This window comes from Perca flavescens, chromosome 3 (genome assembly GCF_004354835.1).
Source record: "Perca flavescens isolate YP-PL-M2 chromosome 3, PFLA_1.0, whole genome shotgun sequence".
Taxonomy (NCBI): Eukaryota; Metazoa; Chordata; class Actinopteri; order Perciformes; family Percidae; genus Perca; species Perca flavescens.
Genome location: NC_041333.1, coordinates 17,733,401 through 17,753,802, shown reverse-complemented (window position 1 = coordinate 17,753,802; position 20,402 = coordinate 17,733,401). Strand labels below are relative to the sequence as shown.

At 40.5% G+C, this 20,402-nt stretch overlaps 1 protein-coding gene across 1 annotated transcript in view; it reads right to left on the bottom strand.

The window, feature by feature from the left end:
* Positions 1–20,402, bottom strand: part of grik4 (glutamate receptor, ionotropic, kainate 4) — a 327,233-nt gene that overhangs the window by 30,572 nt on the left and 276,259 nt on the right. The window contains exon 14 of the mRNA XM_028573124.1: positions 5,967–6,074. Coding sequence (XP_028428925.1) covers positions 5,967–6,074 — 108 coding nt within the window. The remainder of the gene's footprint in view (positions 1–5,966; positions 6,075–20,402) is intronic.

Here is a 20,402-nt window from a genome sequence, read left to right as displayed (position 1 = left end):
CTTGCATATGTTTGGGAACCTGATAGCTGATGTTAGCAATGATATGGTACGAAAATAACGTAAAACTATTATTACACTGGAAGGAACACTCAGGGACGAAGTCGTACTTCTTGGAATAATACGGCCACCGTAGGAGTTAAAATGCGCTCGGAATGGGAGGGGCTAGAAAGTAATATTCAGTTGGTTGTCATATACAATTTCAGCTTTAAGAAACCAGCAGTTACACAATCACAATTCACCTGAGATCAGAATTTACTAAAAGAAATACAGAAATAAAACAGATTACTCTTTCTACTGCTTGGTAAGCTACTGTATATCAGAATAGAGAGAAACCACAACACCACACATGATTTAGGACAACACAACCAAGATAATTTTATCTTGAGGAAGCATGGGCTTTTTCTATTACATCAGTGTGGCTACAAAAACATTATTTCACTAAGACCTAAACAGTACCTGTTACAAACTCAACCACTGATTACAAATATATGGTTTGTGGCCTTGCAGTAAAATAATAATCAATTCTGTGACTGCTTCTGTGACTGCCTTAGAGCGGTTTGTGAAATTGAAGTGAGAAGATGACGGCCATGTGTTGGTGTAATGAAACTGCCCTGTAAAGGCCAGGTGAACATGCCAAGAGTGCACACAAACACACAAATACACACACTGCACATACACACACAAATGCTTGGAAGAGAGCATCCATAAATACTATAAGTGCTAGTGCAATCACACACAAACACACACAGTCTCCCAGGCCAGTGCTACAGGTAAGGAATTCTTATGGAGGCTTTCAGCTGCGGCTCGTCTGCCGCCCGCAAGCGAGATAACAGCGACACGGCAATCACACCATGATGAATGAGCTGTGATAGGCACTGAAAATTGCTCCTTGGTGGCTTCCGAAGTTTGGTCCGGGGACTCTATATCTCCAAAGTGAAATCAAAGCTCTGTGCTCGGCCAATTCTTTCTTTCACACCCTCTTTCTGTTGTGAAAATATTGTCTTATTTGTACTCCCCCTCAATCCAAACACACACACACACACACACACACACACACACACACACACACACACACACACACACACACACACACACACACCTCTAACATCCTCTCGTGCCCTTTCCTTTCCCTCCTGCGTGAAATGAACCGTTCCATCTGAATCCCTTACAGTCTCAATGAGACCAGTGAGTTGTTCATTGGCGAAATATGGCAATATGTCCTTCCCTCATTCCCACGGCTCCGCAGCTGATAAGCCAGCCACTCAAAATAACACATTGGGCCAATTGTCTCTGCTTACAAGCTACTTTGTGTCTTATCGTCTGATTCATCAGCCAAGAGGAGGAGCAAGGCGAGTGACAGGTTTGTGTGTGCGACCGTCTGTATGTTTGTGTGTATCAAGGGATAAGGAAAAGCCATTAAACAAATGCAGCTGATTAAAAATCTACCTGCTTCATGTAGTTCTACTCAAACATAAGGTCAGTTTCAGCAAATATGAGAGAAAGTTAATTGTGTTTTTATTTTGGGGGGGGGGGGGGGCATTTTAGGCCTTTATTGACAGGACATCTGAAGAAATGAAAGGGGAGAGAGAGGGTGGAATGACATGCAGCAAAGGGCCGCAGGTCGGAATTGAACCTGGGCCCCTGCGTCGAGGAGTAAACCTCTATATATGGGCACCTGCTCTACCAACTGAGCTATCCAGGCACCCAAAAAGCTAGTTTTTATAAGTCTTACCTACTGCACCTTTAACTATACAACTGTGATGCAGCATATGATATGAATGGCACTATGAAAGCTGTTGCTTTCCTTGAAGACTTGTTAGAGGTTACAAGTCATTGAGTTCTGAACTCAGTTTTTCATCTGACAAGTTCACCATTCTTTCTTTGAAACAGGCCAGGACTGGCCATCAGGAGCACCGGGGGAATTCCCTGTGGCTTAGCCAGCTGATTGGCCCGGAGTGTCGGACCAGTGTTAACTGTTAGAGACCCCCGGGACAGCCGGCGATTTTGGCTGACGTTACTGTCTTTAGCAGGCTGTAGCGGGCTCTAAAATGAAGCTATTGTCATAATCATAGAAAATTATAAATGATAGGAGTCTCCCTATTTATGCTAAACACATGCAGTTTGGGTAAAAAACATGCAGTTTTTTTATGTAGTATAAATGTGTTATTTTCGTCTACTCTAAAATGGTGTATTGGAATATTTCTGCATACTGGGGTCCCAAAACAGTCTTGGAATTGCATGAATTGGGTATGACTGGAAAGCTAAGACTCTGGTGGATTCAATGAGCCCATTTGCATTTATGTGTGATGTTAGTCCCCATAGTAGCTATTTCATTGTAGTTAATCCATTTTTTGAAAATTGACCTCACTGTATAAAATGACCTGTTGTGACCTCAAGGATAATCACAGCCTCATGAAACTTTACAACCACAACCTTGAGACCTATAGGGCATTCAGAGGTATGTATGGCTTTCATATGTATATTGACAATAAAGGGGTTTCTGAGCAGTTTCCAGAACATAAGTGCTCACCATCGAATCGCCAAAAAATGCAATTCTTCAAATGTAATGTATGAAATCTCCAAATGTCAAATGTTTTTGATACCAAAACACAGCATGGATTTTCTAAGGTGTTCCTCAAGGTCTTGGTGTCCTAATGTGGTATTTATGAGGAATTTCTAACAATCTGTATCAATTCTTAATGGGTCAAAAATGGTTATATTTTGCACCAAATCTCTGTAACAAATGGTATCAACCCAGAAATTGAAACAACTCATGAGACATAATTGAGACATGAGAATGGCCATCATAAAAGTAAACAGAACAAAAGTTACAGTATACGTGGGCTGTGTGTGACTGCTGTTAAATTCCGGGCCTAAATTATTTTTCTTCAACATTTTCATCAAGAAGGAGTCACAGTGAACAGCTTATGACCACTGATCATGTTAATATGTTAATGAATAAAATATATCTGTAGGCATGTAGAGACTATAAGGGTCCATATGCATTAAACAAAGTGCTGTCAGGTCATCAACCAGCATCTGAATCCTCCTCCCCCGCACCTTTCTGGTGTTCGAGGGCTGCATATATTTTTTTTCTGAACGTGACATCCGACAAGCACGGCCACATTATGCAGCAAATAGTGTCCACAGATGAGAAAATATATGGGGTGCCGTTTGTAAAGCGGCTCCCTCTGAAAATAACAGCAACATTTTGTCACATTTAGCTTCAAACAATGTTTAAAAAACTGGTATGAATTTTTAAGGGTCACTTTTTAGCACATTTAGAACAATATTTGTCAACTTAGAGATATTTTAAATAGTTAAATCTAAACATTAAATGTTACACCTAAATGTTAAATTTAAATATAAATCTAAATATTAAATCTAAATGTTAAATCTAAATCTAAATCTAAATGTTAAATCTAAATATTAAATCTTAATCTAAATCTAAATGTTAAATCTAAATCTAAATGTTAAATCTAAATATTAAATCTAAATCTATATCTAAATGTTAATTCTAAAATATTAAATCTAAATCTAAATCTAAATGTTAAATCTAAATATTAAATCTAAATCTAAATCTAAATGTTAAATATAAATGTTAAATCTAAATCTAAATATACATGTTGAATCTAAATGTTTCGGGTGAAACTAAATATTTAGCTAATATGTAAATTCAAAATACCTGTAACCGGAAGTACCAAAATAAAAGCTCGAGGAGGTCAGTGTGTGTTTATAGTGTCAAATAATGAATAACAAAACATCTCATCCGGAGAAATGGACTCTTGGACATGGATTATCGTGATAATAACTACCTAAATAATAAACACGTTTGGAGAAACTGTATTTGAAGAGTACTTTGAGTTTTTAGTGTCACTTTTATGAAGGGGGCGAGACTTATGACCTGTAGCCACTATAGCCAGCCACGAGGGGGCTCACTTTGACTGATCTGTCATGTTCGCTTGGATGAAGGCCAGCAAGAGCCTGACCAGGTACGGTAATGTTGGCCATGGTCACGCTGCGAAAATGTCCAACGAATCGGCGTTAGCCGAGAACATCGGCAGAGCCGTCCCTGGCGGCTATTCAAACTTTTTCAACAGCGACAGCAACCGCCTCAAAACATAACCTGTTAAAAGACCAAGGAAAGCAAAGTTTTAGACTACAACCAAGGCACATGTTCTCAAACTTGTGAGATGGTAATGTAAATACTCTTCTAACCCCTAATCCTATTTCTCCAAACGTGTTTATTATTTAGGTAGTTATTATCACGATAATCCATGTCCAAGAGTCCATTTCCCTGGATGAGATGTTTTGTTATTCATTATTTGACACTATAAACACACACTGACCTCCTCGAGCTTTTATTTTGGTACTTACGATTACCGGTATTTTGAATTTGCATATTAGCTAAATATTTAGTTTCACTCGAAACATTTAGATTCAACATTTAGATTTAGATTTAGATTTAACATTTAGATTTAACATTTAGATTTAGATTTCATATTTAGATTTAACATTTAGATTTAGATTTAATATTTAGATTTAACATTTAGATTTATATTTAATATTTTAGAATTAACATTTAGATATAGATTTAGATTTAATATTTAGATTTAACATTTAGATTTAGATTTAACATTTAGATTTAGATTAAGATTTAATATTTAGATTTAACATTTAGATTTAGATTTAGATTTAACATTTAGATTTAATATTTAGATTTATATTTAAATTTAACATTTAGGTGTAACATTTAATGTTTAGATTTAACTATTTAAAATATCTCTAAGTCGACAAATATTGTTCTAAATGTGCTAAAAAGTGACCCTCAAAAATTCATACCAGTTTTTTAAACATTGTTTGAAGCTAAATGTGACAAAATGTTGCTGTTATTTTCAGAGGGAGCCGCTTTACAAACGGCACCCCATAAAAATATGCCATATTTGAATTTCTCTCTTAAGCTCTGTGATTCTTTGCACAACTACTTGCAACTTTTTTGGCATGAAGAACTGAGTGATAACGTCATGAATGCCTTTGCCTGAAAGGGTCCACTGTTATCCCCATGCTGTATTCACAATTCAATACTTTGAGACTACAAAAAACATGCACAAAGAACAGAATTCGTGGAGCGAGATTGGGAAGGCAGTGGGAGGCAGTCAGGAGGAGACTGTGACAGTAGGCTTTTTGCCCCACTTTTAAATGTGGCCTTTAGAGCAGCCCTAAACATTTTATTTTAAGACGTGCCCGGGAAAAACATTGTACAAACTAGTTTTGATTGAAGCATATTGAACCTCTATAGCCCTTTTTATTAATGAGATGTTTAAGATGCCCTGCGTGTTTAGTGTCATCAAATTTGTCCTTCAATATAGCCATTAAATTATGCTGAGTTATTATGCTTACTCATTTGAATTTTGTTGGCCACTTGTTAAACAACGACAGGCAGAGAAGGAGCAGCAATTGTGTTTCCTTTTAAGAAAATCTTGTTTAAATAATTCACTTGTGTTTTTTTAATTGTGTTTAAAAGTCAACTGTTTGTATTTTATAAGATTTTAAGGATTCATAGATCAGTGATCATTAACATGGCAGGTGATTAAGGAAATTGCTTAAAAACTGCATCCCTTGTAACAGGTAGCTGAGTGATGGCAGTAAGAACTAGCACTCACAGGATCTATATTTACAACAGAGGCTGAGAATGTCTGACATGGGGAATTATTAGCTCCTGCTGATGCACTGTGATGTAGCCACATCTGAAGTACTCAGGGCAAAACAATCACGCAGCAGCAGTTCCTCTGATCCCGAGAGGAACTGAGTTTGGATCTGAAAATACAAAATGGGTTTTTGATATGGTAATTGTCTGTCAACCACAGAATGTCAGCCACACGTAGATCAGCCGAGGAGTTAAGCTAATACAATGACACGGTCTACTGTTGATGTGTGCGTATCAGCGTGCATACAGTGGTACTTACTAATATTGTCGTGATGGTAAGAGTACTGTTGAAGAGGGTGTCGGTCACATTAATTGATCGAAGCTTTCTCTCCATGGACAGTCCATCTTCAGAGTGCCACAGGCCAATCTGTAAAGAGAGCACACACACACACACAAACACACACACACACACACACACACACACACACACACACACACACACACACACACACACACGCATCAGTCATCAGCTGGAAAAGACCGATAGAAACAATATGGAACTTAATTGCCTCCCTCTTCTTGGAAGGACAATCAGTATGACCTGCACAAAAGACAGCGTAAGACAGAGAGAAAGCAGTGGACAGATCACCATGTTATGAGACAAGGAGATACTGAGAGTTAGCGAGAAAGACAACATGTGTGTGTGGCTCCTTGAGTAGCAAACACAGGGCATGTGTTCAATCAGAGGCAACAGAATGCATTCATTAAACCAATTACCGGCAAATCCTGTGGCGCAGAGCCACATTCTCATTTCCATTACAGCTCGAGTGGGGATTCACACCTCCACCTCATCTTTCCTCCCATCCCCATTCAATCTGTCTCTACCATCTCCTGTTTCTTCATTTATTATACTTGACCCAAGTTTGTCAATCCCCAACACCATGACGACTCTGCAGACACGAGCATTTCGAAATATCTACTTTGCATCTTGCTACTTTCAGGTACACATTCCTCTCACTCACCTCCACTTTACCATAATGCCATTGAAAGAGAAAGAACCTTGGCGATTTGTATGCTCTGACCTTGCGGAATTTAGATGGCTCCTCTAATGGTTGGAAAAATTCTGCAACCCTGAAGCTCACTAAAATCTGTGTAAGTACTGGATACAGTACAGTGAAAAATGCAAAGATGTTCAGTAAAACTTGTTAGTTGTGACATGACAACAGAGCTTTGACTTCTTTTTTTTGCCAGCAATTATAATGTAAGAGCTACTGTATGTGACTCTGGTGGCAAAACACATGCAGAACTATCAGCAAAACAATTTTACTTTCCTTATGATGGTGGCTTCATAAGCTATAATTTCATTTATGCAGCTGCCACACAAGCACGCAATTTCAATGGCAATAACAAACTTAGCAGTTGCTTCATGTGTTGGCACAGAAGATTACCTCGAGATAAAGCAAGATCAAGAAAATATGCAAAATGTTTCTTTTGATTAGTTTGTGTAACTTTTCTCCTGTTTAAATTCCTGCCCATTGTGTTCCTGCTAATATTACAGCGTGTCTCACTGATATGGAAACAAGTTTGAAAAAGGCAGCAATTTCAGCCTTACATGAAATATGCTAACCTATAACAACCTGTGAGGCTCAGTGAGAAATGATGACATTTCAAAACACTCTTTTTTTTGTCATTTACATGCAAACTCTGTAATCTACCTCATTATGTAAACATTGCCACCCCTGTCTAGAATACTGTAGAGAAATAATATCCCTTATAATAATCAACCTCCCTCTATTATGAATATTATATAGGAGGAATAAATGAGAAAGTATGGCATCTAATTTAGCCTTGATACATTGTTGGTGGGATTTAAACCGTGTCACTTGAATGAGTTATCCGATTACATGCTAGAAAGGGGTTTTAAATATTTTTTTTTGTGTGAGCATTTTAGGCCTTTAATTCCACAGGACAGACAAAGACATGAAAGGGGAGAGAGAAGGGGAACGATATGCAGCAAAAGGCCACAGTTCAGAGTTGAACCCACGGCCGATGCGTCGAGGAGTAAACCTCTATATATGTGCGCTTGCTCTACCAACTGAGCTAACCCGGCCACGCTAGAAAGGGGTTTTAGCAGTATTAATGATGGTTAGAGACGGGAGAGGACAGACTGTTAGAGGATCAGTGATTGAAGTCGGATATGAAGAAAAAAAACTACAGTAAACAAAGCTCTCCAATCTTAGTCTTAGTTTGTTTCAAGGCTAAATTGTCAAAATTCTCAAGAGATTAGAACCCATTCATGTTGATCAGTGCCTACATGTGGAAGCCATTTAACAACTCTCCTTGATTAATTCTGATGTGAGATATAAAAAAAAGGAAGAGACAGCTCCCGGAATCAAAGATTTCCTTTGAGAGTATATCATCAAAAGGATCTTGCCTCCCATTTCCTCTGGTCTACTTGTTGGGAGAAACAGCACCTTGCTCACACAAATAGACTATAGCTACCCAAATCCCCTTAACAACACACTCCACACTCTGCTGATGACGGCCTCAAGTAACAGAAAGGGAGAAAATGTGACAATACTGTGGCACGACCAAAAAGGTACCTGGGAAATATGGTGTTCAGCAATCAGCGTACACAATCAGTTGTCAGTGCCTGTGGAGGTGTTGGGAGGTGTGAATCTATGGCTTGGCTGGGCTCAGCAGGTGTCACCAGAGGTCTGAGCATAGGGGGGACTGACAGAGTAATGGGAGGGGGTGGCACTGTGAGTCCTACCCTGGAATAGGAGGTGGAAAGAGCTAGGAAGAAGGGAGATGAGGGGGATGTGAGCAGGAAGGGAGAAGAAGCATGTGCTGGCGGGGGAGGATCTGGCCCTTTGGTGGCCTTGCCGTCAACTCTTTCTAAGCTGGGAGGGGGAGAAAATAGAGCTGTTCTGTCTGTGAGTCACCCCGACTAACAGGAAGGAAGATGTATATATCAGCTAATGTTAGCAGGAAAGCACGCTCGGGAGCAAACACACCGTGACATTTATCAAATAGACTGAAAACCTTTAATGCTGTAATTATTCGTTGTAAGACTTTACGCAATGAATTACACTTTTTATTAGCAAAGTTTTAATAGCAGAAATAGGATGAAAAAATGACAACAGAGTGTTTAAAAGTTGGAGAGACACCAACACTAACTAATTAAATTGATTGCGCAACATGGTTGCCATTAATTTAATGGTCAGAAAAGGAACATCAGTAATCTTACGTGTCATTTCCCTTGGAGCACAGAATGCAAACTCTAAAGTGTCAAACCTAATTATACATGAAGCACAACCCAAGAATCTAATAGACGTATAAGCTTGTATCATGGACAGTGGAAGCTGTATATTGCCAAATACCAGACTGTGTTGGTACACAATAACTTGATGTTTCTCATTTGCAGTGCCATTAATTTGGTATTCACACTGCAATTGCAATACAACAATAAACTATGTGCAGTACAACCACTGAATCTAGGAAACACATACAGACAAAGTTCAGACTGTTGATGAGTACTGTGCTCTGTTTATTTTACTGAGGCGGAGGCAGGAGTACGAATAAGGTATAATAAGAGAGAGGGGAATAGGAAAGGAGCAAAAGGACTGACTGAGAGAAAGAGAAAGATGCTGGGGAATGTCAATCACTTAATGAGTAGGTGCGGTGAGGCTGGCGAACGAAAAAAAAAAAATCAATGAGAAAGTATGAGGAGCAGCCAGCTAGGGAGCCAGAACATCAGGCGGAGAGAACAAGAGAAAGAGACAGCAAGTGAGAGACAGAAAAGACAGACAGAGAGAGAAAGAGAGAGAGAGAGTTTATGCAAGTGCAAAATAAAGAGAAAGAGCGAGAGAGCGTGGAAAAAGAGAGAGACAGACGGGGAAAGTGACAACAAGTGGAACGACGCACCCTGTGAGGGATTACCCAGGGTTCATTCTGCAACCTGGAATTACAGCACGAGGAAAAGATTACGGAGGCTGTTCATTGAAGCGTCAGGATTGGCTGATTTTCCTGTCAGAGAAATGCCGTATCCAATAGGGTGTGGCGGAACTGCACTGTGACAGACGCATCCATCATCTATGAGAGAAGCATAGCTACCATTATCAAGCATAATGTCATACAGCCCACTTACACCAAGGCTAAAGCATTCAGGTGTCACGCCGGTGCAAATGAGTCTGAGTCGAGACAGAAATGTGTGTGTGTGTGTGTTTTCCTCTCTGTATGCTTGCATGTGTGCGTGTCTGTTTGTGGCCATGTGTATAGACCTTTTTCACGGCAGACATGTTGACATGTCATCGTAGGAAAAGCACACGTGTATTCAAAACCATTAATGATGGCTGCATTCCACTTAGGACAGGCCCTGGTATTGTGCATGCTGACTCACTAGAATAGCTCACTGGGACACTTGATGGAATTGAGCCATCGTTAAAGTTATCAATTTCAGCTGTGCTTTTCCTACTATGACAAGTCAAAATTTCTGCTGTGAAAAAGGTCCATTGCAGAAGCAAAATAATGAAGCAAAAAAAAAAAAAAAAAAAAAAGGCCTCTGGGGATGGACTTTTATTGCTCTTATAGCAACGTTATGCCATCTCAGCTGGAGGAAAATATGCTGAAGTGGAAACTGTTGTTCCATAAAAATTTAAACTGTGCTGTGTTCGTTACTTCTGAACAAACACACACAGACGCACACACACAAATAAATCATGTCATTTGCGATCTGGTAATTTATTCCAAAGCTAGTCAGCACACATTATTTGGCATTATTGTGAATAATGGCACTGCTTGTTCAATGCCTGAAATGAGACTCAAGCTCTGGGTTGAGGAGAAGGTCTTCAGCTGTCAGAGCAGATCTTCAAAGCAGCGCGCATGTTCTCCGAGCGCTGCATCCCCTGTAGAGTAGAAAGCAACAATGGAAGCCCTCGCAGTCACAGTCCCTGCTCAGCCTGTGCACTACTGACTGTACAGACTGTCCAAATGTCTTCATCTCTAGCGACCATGTTAGTGGAGAAATTCTCTAAACACTGGGGACAGAGCAAGAGCTTTAGGGGTGTGTTCCAATCCCAACACGCATCCCCTCCGGCCAATCCTAATCGTTTTTTTTTTTTTTTTTTATCCGAATCGAGATTTCAAGAGGATAAATGGTGTTGTATGCTGTACAGATTGTAAAACCCCTTGAGGTGAATTTATGATTTGTGACTTGACAACTCTATTCCAGCTCTCCACTCATCTGAGAGTGCAGTTTGAAGATACAGTGAGTGATATGAATTGCTACAACATTAGGGGTCATGGCTGTCTGACATGATGATGTGACAACATCTACAGCAGGTAAAATAATTACTGTGCAGACAGTGTAGTGGTGTCCATCTCTACACAGTCATTTGTTTAGCTGCTTTAGATGTTGTCACATCATCATGTAAGACAGCCAAAACTGCATTCATGAAGATCAGATCATATGTGGGGAGGCTGTGAGTGGGCTCAGCTAGAAGAATTACTTTTTGCTTGACCAAATTTTCGAAGTTTTGTTTATTCTCTTTTATATCTTTTTAATTTGTCTATAGACATGTTGTTTTTCGTTACTATTACTCCTATGCATACGTTTGAGCCAAGCTAACGTAAAAGACTGTACAGTGTGCTACGGCAGATCAAATATAAGTTTTTTGTTGACACTTGTTAAGTTCTAAAATAATAATAAAACGATAACAATGAATGTGATATGAAATGGGAGTCTTTTAAACAATCTAACAATATGGCTGGTAGAACAAAGTGTTGAGAAGAGTATGAACCGTCTTTATCCAGAAGAAAGAACAAAAAAAACAATACCTTTAAGGTTACACTGCATTTATGGTTGTTCTGTAGCTTCATTATATCAAGAGTCTTGGTGGGGTTTCAAGGACTCTGCACTGTGCAGACTGATAAAAACAGAAACACAGAGGCAAACTTGCAGGCACACAGGCACAGAGGCACTCATGCACATACCCATAAATTTGCATGTACATATCATATAACCACGCACACACCCACACGTGCACAACCACGCGCACCCACACGTGCGCAACCGTGCACACACACAGACACACACACGCACACACACCCAAGCAACCCATAGTCTCACCCAGCCTTGAAATCCGTTAAGACTGGGGGATCTTGCAAAACAGCTCATCCATTCTGCTTTTGATCTATTCCCCATCTCCAGCCTGCAAAGTGCAAACTGAGAAAAACAAAAGAGGAAAGGGGACTGCTGTACGTCTCTGAGAGACCAAACAAAGAGAACTAGAGACACACAAAGGATGCCGGTGTGTGTAGACTAGTGATGTGAGTCGCTGCTTCGACAAATTCAATATGCATTTCAATATGTTGACGGAGATTCAGCCCAGGGAAGATAACTTTGAGCAGATTGCTGATGATTCAGTAGGATTGCATTAATTTCTTATTTGATCTCATGCAAAGTTATTGGTTACAATTCAATATGCCGCGCTTTGACTGGTGCCACAAAATGCCTCCAATATGTGTAACACTTACATGTTTTGTATACACTCAGGAGAAGGTAGTTTAAGCCTTGTCTTTAACTAGCTTAAGATTTCCTCCAAGGTTTTGAGAGAATCTCAGTCAAGATGCAAAGAAAAAAGTCCTGAGAGGTATTAAGGGGGGATTTGCCAAAAGATGTATGTCTTATATGTATGTCTTGTAAGCAACGCTGCCCAGCTTCACCCTAGTCCACCAAATTTAAATCAACAGCCGTTTCGTGCAGCTGACACAGTCTTCACCACTGTTACATCCCCGCTGGAAATGACTGTGTCAGTGTGTGTGAGTCTCAGAGAAAAAAAACACCAAGTCAGTTAGTATTAACATAGTATATGCATGCCCATGTTGGTCTTACACAAGGCTGAAACTGTATATTCAGTATCAAACCCATTCATCGTAGGCCAGACATCATTTTACTTCAAAAGAAATGCATTTAATTAAATGTATCATTTGTGATTGGTATTTATCTGAATGCGAGTAAATTAACTGAAAATGTATAGAGAAGAATTCTAATAAAAGTGACTTGAGTCTTTTGCTAGCAGACAATATGTTTCTTTTGAAAATGCATAGCTTCTCTGACCTCCAGATCTGTCTGCAGCATTGAGGGCATTTAACTCATAAGAGAGACAGCTTTGTGTGCAATAAACCGAAGGAGACAAAGCTGTTTATAAACTGATCCACTTAGCAAGAGGGTATGTTGCTGTAATTACACTTTATATAACAGTTTCCTGCATCAAAACACTTAAAAAAAACAAACAAGATTTACATGGTTCCCGTGGTCAGTGCCATAACCGGAGACGGTATGGACAACATCTGTGTCCCAACAGGTGACGGCACGTCAGTACGGACAGCTGTGTGTCCGAGCTGCTGACAGATATGGGGGAATTAATGTTTAGGCTTGCTTCACGTGAATATCATTGCATTTTATTAGCCTTGGAAAGTAACTATGCCGTACTTCAATACAACTGTAAGGTACTTTTAATTGAGTATTTTCATTTTCTCCTACTTGCCTATTGTACGTTTTACTTCTCTATTTTTTATAGCTTTAGTTACTTTGCATATTCATATTAATTATAAATGATATTATGAATAATCTATGATGTATTAAAGTGGATAAAGAGAAGACTTTATTGATCCAGTGGTGAAATTCACAAGCTACCTGCCAAGTTAAACTTCTGCTGTTATTTAGGTGAAAGTAACTCAAAGGTAATGCAAAAGTAGTGTAAAGCATTACAATTCAGAGACAGTAATATTGTAATATAACTAATTACTCTCAAATGACAATAACTAGTAATCTACAAGGTATTACACTTTGGAAGTAACTTGCCCAACACTGGCGCTGAACATAGAGCATCACTAACAACTTAAAAGAAGGAGCTACCCTAGGGAGGACTGAACATAAAAAAAATGAAGCAAGAATGCAAATGGTTGCTTTAGGAAGTGATAGAAAAGACGATACTGAATTCACACTTTTAATTTGGGCTTCCAGGCATTTGATTCCAAAGTCTAAATTCCCTGCTCGGAAAGCACAAAGCACCTTCAGTCTCCACAATGAAGTGAGCAGAAATGGGGGAAAAAGAAGATGGCACATAAACAAGGTGAAAGAGAAACCGTGTTTAATGGATAATCCTCCGAAGTTAATGTGGTCTGACATGCTGCAGCTCCAGTGGCTGGAAACATGAACTACACATGCTAGTGCACATCAAAACTCAAACACACATTATCTACAGCAGTATAATACTAACAACAAAATGAAACTGGAACGCTCAGTCCTGATGAGCTTTTGTATTTTGTTAGCGGAATATGGATAACAAAAGATAAAACACTGAATAAAATAAAACACTACATTAAGAACCAGGGAAGAGAAGAAGTCGTTTTCCAGCAGGCTCTAACGTCCCTTGATCTGATCCTCAGAGATGCTGTGCAACTTTTCAGGGATAATTTTATTTAACTGTGAAATAATACAGCTGCATTGCATACTGGCAAATAAATACTGAATTTATACTCCTACCATTTCTTTTCCCCTGCTGACAAATAGAAGTTTTCCATTCTACTCTTTGTCCCCAACTGACCCTTTGTCATGTTGTCTTTTATTGACTAATATCAGGGGCATTTGCCACAAAGATTCTAAATTTCACTGGTGTTTTATGAATTTTCCAGCACAATTTTGCCATGAGCCCCTATTAAAGTAAATCCTGGCCTTGATAAAGAGACACATTTAAAATGATTAATGGGAAAACTCAATTTGCACAATTTATGTAAAACACCAGAACACCTTGTTTTAGGAGGCCATCTGGAGCACCTTTACATCTGATTAAAACTGCCACCTCTTACGATGTAAAACTTGCTGCAATTATTTGCATTTGTTTGCAATTACACAGCTGTAACACAGACAACTACTGACTCTCCTCTAATACCGTCTCTCTCTGTCTGTCTCTCTCTCGCTCACACAACACACACATATACACACACACACACACACACACACACACACACACACATGCAATTGCCTTTGTACACCAACGCATTTATAATTCCTATTTTGCACCCGACGCACAGCGGACTTTTCCCTCCGCAGATGCACGTCGGTAAATTAGGGAATGTATTTGCGCTCTCGGGTGCGGTTCAGTGAGAAGAGGAGGCGTGTTGCGGCGCAAACGTTACCTGGTGCTATTTTGCAGTTTCAGAAAACAATTCCGCCACTGACCAGGAAAAACCAGGTCTAAAGTCAGTGGCGCTAGTCTAAAGTCAGTAGCGCGTTATTCAGATGCTATTTTAGGGGCGCATGCTTGGCCATAATGTAGCGTGTACCATAGGCGTCGCTAGGCTATTTTTAGGGGTGCTGAAGCACCCCTAAATATCATCTCAGCACCCCTGAAAATAAAGTCCTTATTGTGATAATGTGAGATCGTTTAGTGCTCAAAGTAGTGGCGGTTTGTGGCACGGGCGAACCGGGCAGCCACTTAACTTAAAAAAATATATAAATAATCCTCTGTGCTGCGAAGCGTTTTTCTGTTTTCTATCATTTCACTGTGTGGGGAATTGGCAGATCAACGCCCCCAGCAGCTGCAGGCGCCCTGCTTGCTGAGAGAGGTCAGCACCCCCTACTTTCACAATGAAATGGACTAGTCCGTCCCACAGTGCGCCGCCAAAGATAAACAAACGGTGACAGGAGAAATGGGAAGTACACGGAGACGGAGAAAGACGAGTCTAAACGGTCTAAACCTTTCTGTTATGTCAATGGTCTAAACGCCAAAATGAAAAAAAAAACCCAAGCGGCTCAAATAAAAGAAAAAAGCGAAAAGACATGTTTTCGGGAGTAGCAGGACCTTCATCAGCTCTACTTTGGTAGCCTACACAATGCATTCTCTGTTGATTAGTTGATTACATTTGCCTTCTGGTTGACAGCACAAAGGAGCGAGGAGAATAGAGAGGGAGAAGGGCAGAGAGAGCAAGATGAACAAGGTGAGAAAATGGCTAGGTAGCCTATAAGACATGTATATAGTAGGACTACTGTGTTTTATTTTCTCTTTTATTTGAAGATTATTTTCTAGTTGATTACAAAATGTTTTGTATGTGATTGTCAGTGATAGGACGGAGGGAAGGAGATAGAGGGAGAGAGGAGGATGGGGAGAGAGAGAGAAGGATGGAGAGAGAGTGGACAAAGAGAGGGACCTGGAAGAACCAGGTGAGAAAGTGGACATATATTATACGGGCAAAAACACTTAAAACATTCCATTCACATTATATTTACATATGCATTTCATGGAGGACTAGGCTCTTAAGAAAAAGAGATGTTGTGTTTTCCCCATCTGGTTCAGAGGCATTATTAGATTAGATGAAAAAGTTGAAAATCAACAGCAGAAAAAAACATGAATAATCTTGTCTAAAAATATGTTAAGGCTTATTTTACCATTTAAGGTATGTGCAGGGGTGTAGCTCCAAATTCTGGGCCCTGTGAAAGGCATTTTCTTTGGGCCCCTCCCTGCAGCCAAAGCTATGAATTCTAGCATATTTTTGGGCCCTCCTCACATGAGGGCCCTGGGCACTCAGTCCCCTTCCCCCCCCCCAGTCCAACACCCTTGGGTATGTGTGCTGCAATAATCATGCTTTGTAGTTTCCATCTTTTTTCACAGCAGATGCCTTAAATCTGTTGATAGTTTGTCATAATTGCATGTCTCAATCTGTCTATTTCTTTCCCCAAAACTCACAAGAAGTCATGATTTAAGGGTTTAAAAAAAAAAAAAAAAAAAAAATTACGGGAGCATGCCCCCAAACCCCCCTAGCTTAACTGCTATCAACTTTTTATTAGGGGCTGAGCACCCCCAAAGGTCAGATCCTAGAATCGCCCCTGGCGTGTACACAACGCGCATACACTATCATCTACACAGATGCAGCAGTTACCATTTTTGCAAACCATACATAATTACAAAGAAAAATATTACTGAAAATGCGCTTCAGGTGTTTGGATAGATCAGGAGGAACTTTACAGTACAGTCCTCAAAAAGTCACAGCATTCTTTGTGGCTTGTTGTGATTTACACAACATTTCCATGAATCATGGATGTGTTGATGACATAAATGAGGAAATATTAGAGGACTTAAGGAGACGTGATGTTAAACTACGGTGGGATTGGACACTCCGGCGGAATCTGGTCCGGGAGTGGCAATGCACGATGCGCTCCTGATGCAGTGGGTGGATGGCAGAGATGGGAGTAAGTCACACATGGGCAAGTTGCAAGCAAGTCTCAAATCTTAACCTTCAAGTCTCAAGCAAGTCCAAGTCATTTTTTGTGACAATCAAGCAAGTCAAGTCAAGTCATAGCTTTGGTCAAGCAAGTCACAAGTCAAGTCATACAAAAGTTTCCATTTTTAAACAAGCTAAAGACAGTGATTATGAACTGCTGGACTTTTATTTGCATTTTTTACACAAAAGACATTGTGTCCACATACATTGAAGAGCTTAAATTAACACAGATAAAAAAAATCACAGCCTAAAACTGATATTAGGCCAACAATAAATCAGCATTGTTCAATATGCCTCAAACATGACATTCAATCATGAAATTCCTTCAAACAATTAAAGTATAATGGTTCCTAAGTCAAATAATATTCTTCAAACATGCCTCACTTTTATGAGACAGAAACACATCCTTTAACCTTTCCTTCTCTTAAAGAACAAAACATATTCTTTAGGAGTAGCTGAATCCCACCACCTTTGCTTATCACATGGAATGGAAAGTATATGTTGATATTTGACAGTGTATTTGTGAGTGAATGTGTGCGTGTTTGAGAAAGAGAGAGTGAAAAGTTATTAATATTGGTGAGTGAATGTGCGTGTGTGTGAGAGTGCAGAGTGCGTTGTATGTGTGCCTAGCTTTATTCACATACCTACGTCTGCATGTGTGTGTGTGTGTTTATGAGAGAGAGAGAGAGAGAGAGAGAGAGAGAGAGCAGTTTGTGTTGTGTGTGTGTGTATGTGTGCCTAGTTTTATTCGCTCAACAAAGAGGGGAGGGTGTGCTTATTCATGGCCAAAAACTGAAGGGAGTTCTGTCCATCACAAATGTCCAAATAGTGGTTCAGCTGAATATGGGGACTGGAACCCGAATCTCTCCCGATTTGAAGTGTCTGATGAAATTCGACGTCGGAAATAAGTACTACAGACCTTGCAAACTGCCATATGTTTTCTCTTTGCCTGGTCAGATGTGTAATCCTTATAGCCAAACTTTATTATTTTCTGTGCAGATTTATGTTTTCCTCCGTGGGTGCTCACACGCGCACACCCTTTACAAATAAAGTGTTTGCATTTCAGAACCTTAGGAAACGAACAGCGGCCGACACGAACACACACGCCATAATAAAGCCAGGACAGCGCAACTTCTCACAAATACAGACAGGATTGGAGATGAAAAGTTTAACTGGCACGTAACCGCGATCAGCTTCGTGGAAAATTCAGAATCAATGCCACCGACATAACCAATCACACTATGACAGACGCTCCACAACTGCAGCCAGTGTTTAATTTTAGATTCACGTAAAAATGAACTGGCAGTCTGGCACTCGTGGGCGGTCAGTACTTTCCGTGGGTGCTCCGGAGCTCGAGCACCCACGGTATCGGCGCCCATGAGAGGGATCCATGACGTTAAGTTAGCCTACTAGCCATAGCCAGTGTTGTTTACTGACGGTCTGCCGCCGCGCGCCGCGTCATCATATCAACGGTTCCTGCGCATGCAATAGCACTAAAATCGTAAAATGAACTCCTCCTCAATATCAGAAGGGGAAAATATATTTATTAAACAGAAAATCGAGTCATTTCAAGTCATTTGACTCAAGTCTAAGTCAAGTCTCAAGTCATGAATATAAAGTCAAAGTCAAGTCGAGTCTTTTATGAATGTTAATCAAGCAAGTCTCAAGTCGTAAAATTTGCGACTCGAGTCTAACTCGAGTCAAGTCATGTGACTCGAGTCCCCCATGTCTGGTGGATGGAGATGGAGTGGGGGGAGGAGGAAGGGGCACAACAGGTGCAGGTGGTGCATTTGGAGGCCCACGCTCCATGGCTGCAGCAATCCTCTCCAGACTTGAGGAGATGCGCCCGAGAGGCAACATCGCCACCCGGCCAAGACGGGCATTTATTACTTTGCCGCATCTGGGACAGCTCCCGCTGGCGTGTGCCAGGTAAATCCGCCGTCATAATAGCAATCCGCCATGGAACAAGCGTGCCTGCTCTTAAAGGGAATGTGAGATGACTCTCTGATTGGTTATTTTCACGTTACGCCCAAACCACACCTAGCTACTTCAGACCAACCCATTTAAGATTTGCGTCGGGTGCAAGACTCATTTATCCCGCCGGTATAATAGCAACAGCACCCGAGATCCGCCCACAAAGCTACTTGCTTTAAAATAGTTTAAGATCGTTAAAATAGGGCCCACAGAGTCTAAGATTGAAATATGTTCAAACTGCACAGCTGGTGGAGATCAGAGGGCTGCCTCTGTCTTGACTTACTCTATCCTTAGCGGCAGTAGCTCAAGCACCAGCTCTCGCGTATTAGACCTGGTTAAGATGTACTCATCTCTACTGGAGCCTGAGGCAGAGAAAGAGATCCAAGCCATGTCGTGGTGTGCTGAGCTGAGCTACACAGGGTTCCTATGTCCTTCAAGGCAAGAAAAAGAGTGGAGGCAGACTTGAATCTGTCAACCTGCTGTGCACCACCCCACACCTCTCATCCCCTTACATTTTCCCCTTTTTGTTCCGCCCCTCTACTTCGCTGTACCTGTCCCTTCCCTCCCTTTTCCCCTCACATTGCAGCAGCGGAGATAAATTGAATTGAGTGCATCTGCATCCGCAGCAGAGGGGGCAGCTAGAGTAATAGTGTTCCCAGAGACAGGGTGGTAGCAAAGAAAAGGGGAGGGGAAGGAAAAAGCAGATTGTTGTAATAAACATAGGAGCAGCGCTGACAGGAAATAAATAAATCCAATCCAAAAGAGAAAGAACGAGCACTTTCACCCTTTAACTGGAGGATGTCTTGTGTAAATAACACAGCTCAAATAATTTTTTGCAAATTGAAGTGGTGCCTATGCAGTATGTGTTTGTGTGTGTGTGTGTGTCTAAAATATTCCAGGCACTCAGCATTCCCTCAGATATGGGAAAGCAGATGAGTATAAAAAGGGTCCCCTCTTACTACACCACCTCCGTTCTTTGGCTCCACCTCTGAAGACCTTGACACAAGGACACCTGGGGACTAAAGTTTATTAAAAAATAATAATTGAGAAAATTGTAAAGGGTGTACTAGGGCATCTCTTCACAAAGATGCACCATGGGGACATACAAATGCACACAAATGAGAACATGGGACTAAAATGGTGGAGGAAGACACAGTTAAAAAAAATCAACATCCAAGGTTAAAGAAAGTGTACTGCAACCAAAGCTCCAGTTTATTTACATCAGATAAACAAATGGTTTGGGCTGTGGCGGCCGAATAAATGGAATAGGGAAATGAGGCAAAATAATCTAAATGTATTTGATTGCCGTGTCAAACATGGCTATAGTATTCTCTACCTGAGCCAGAAACCTAATCAGTTCTTTGTATTTAAGCAATTCGTTCTTGGTAATGCTGCAGCAAATATTATCTACCCTGATAAATAGGAATGAGTTGGGACACTTGCTTTCTATTTTAGTAAATATGCCAGGGGTTGTTTAGGTAGCTTGCACATTCAC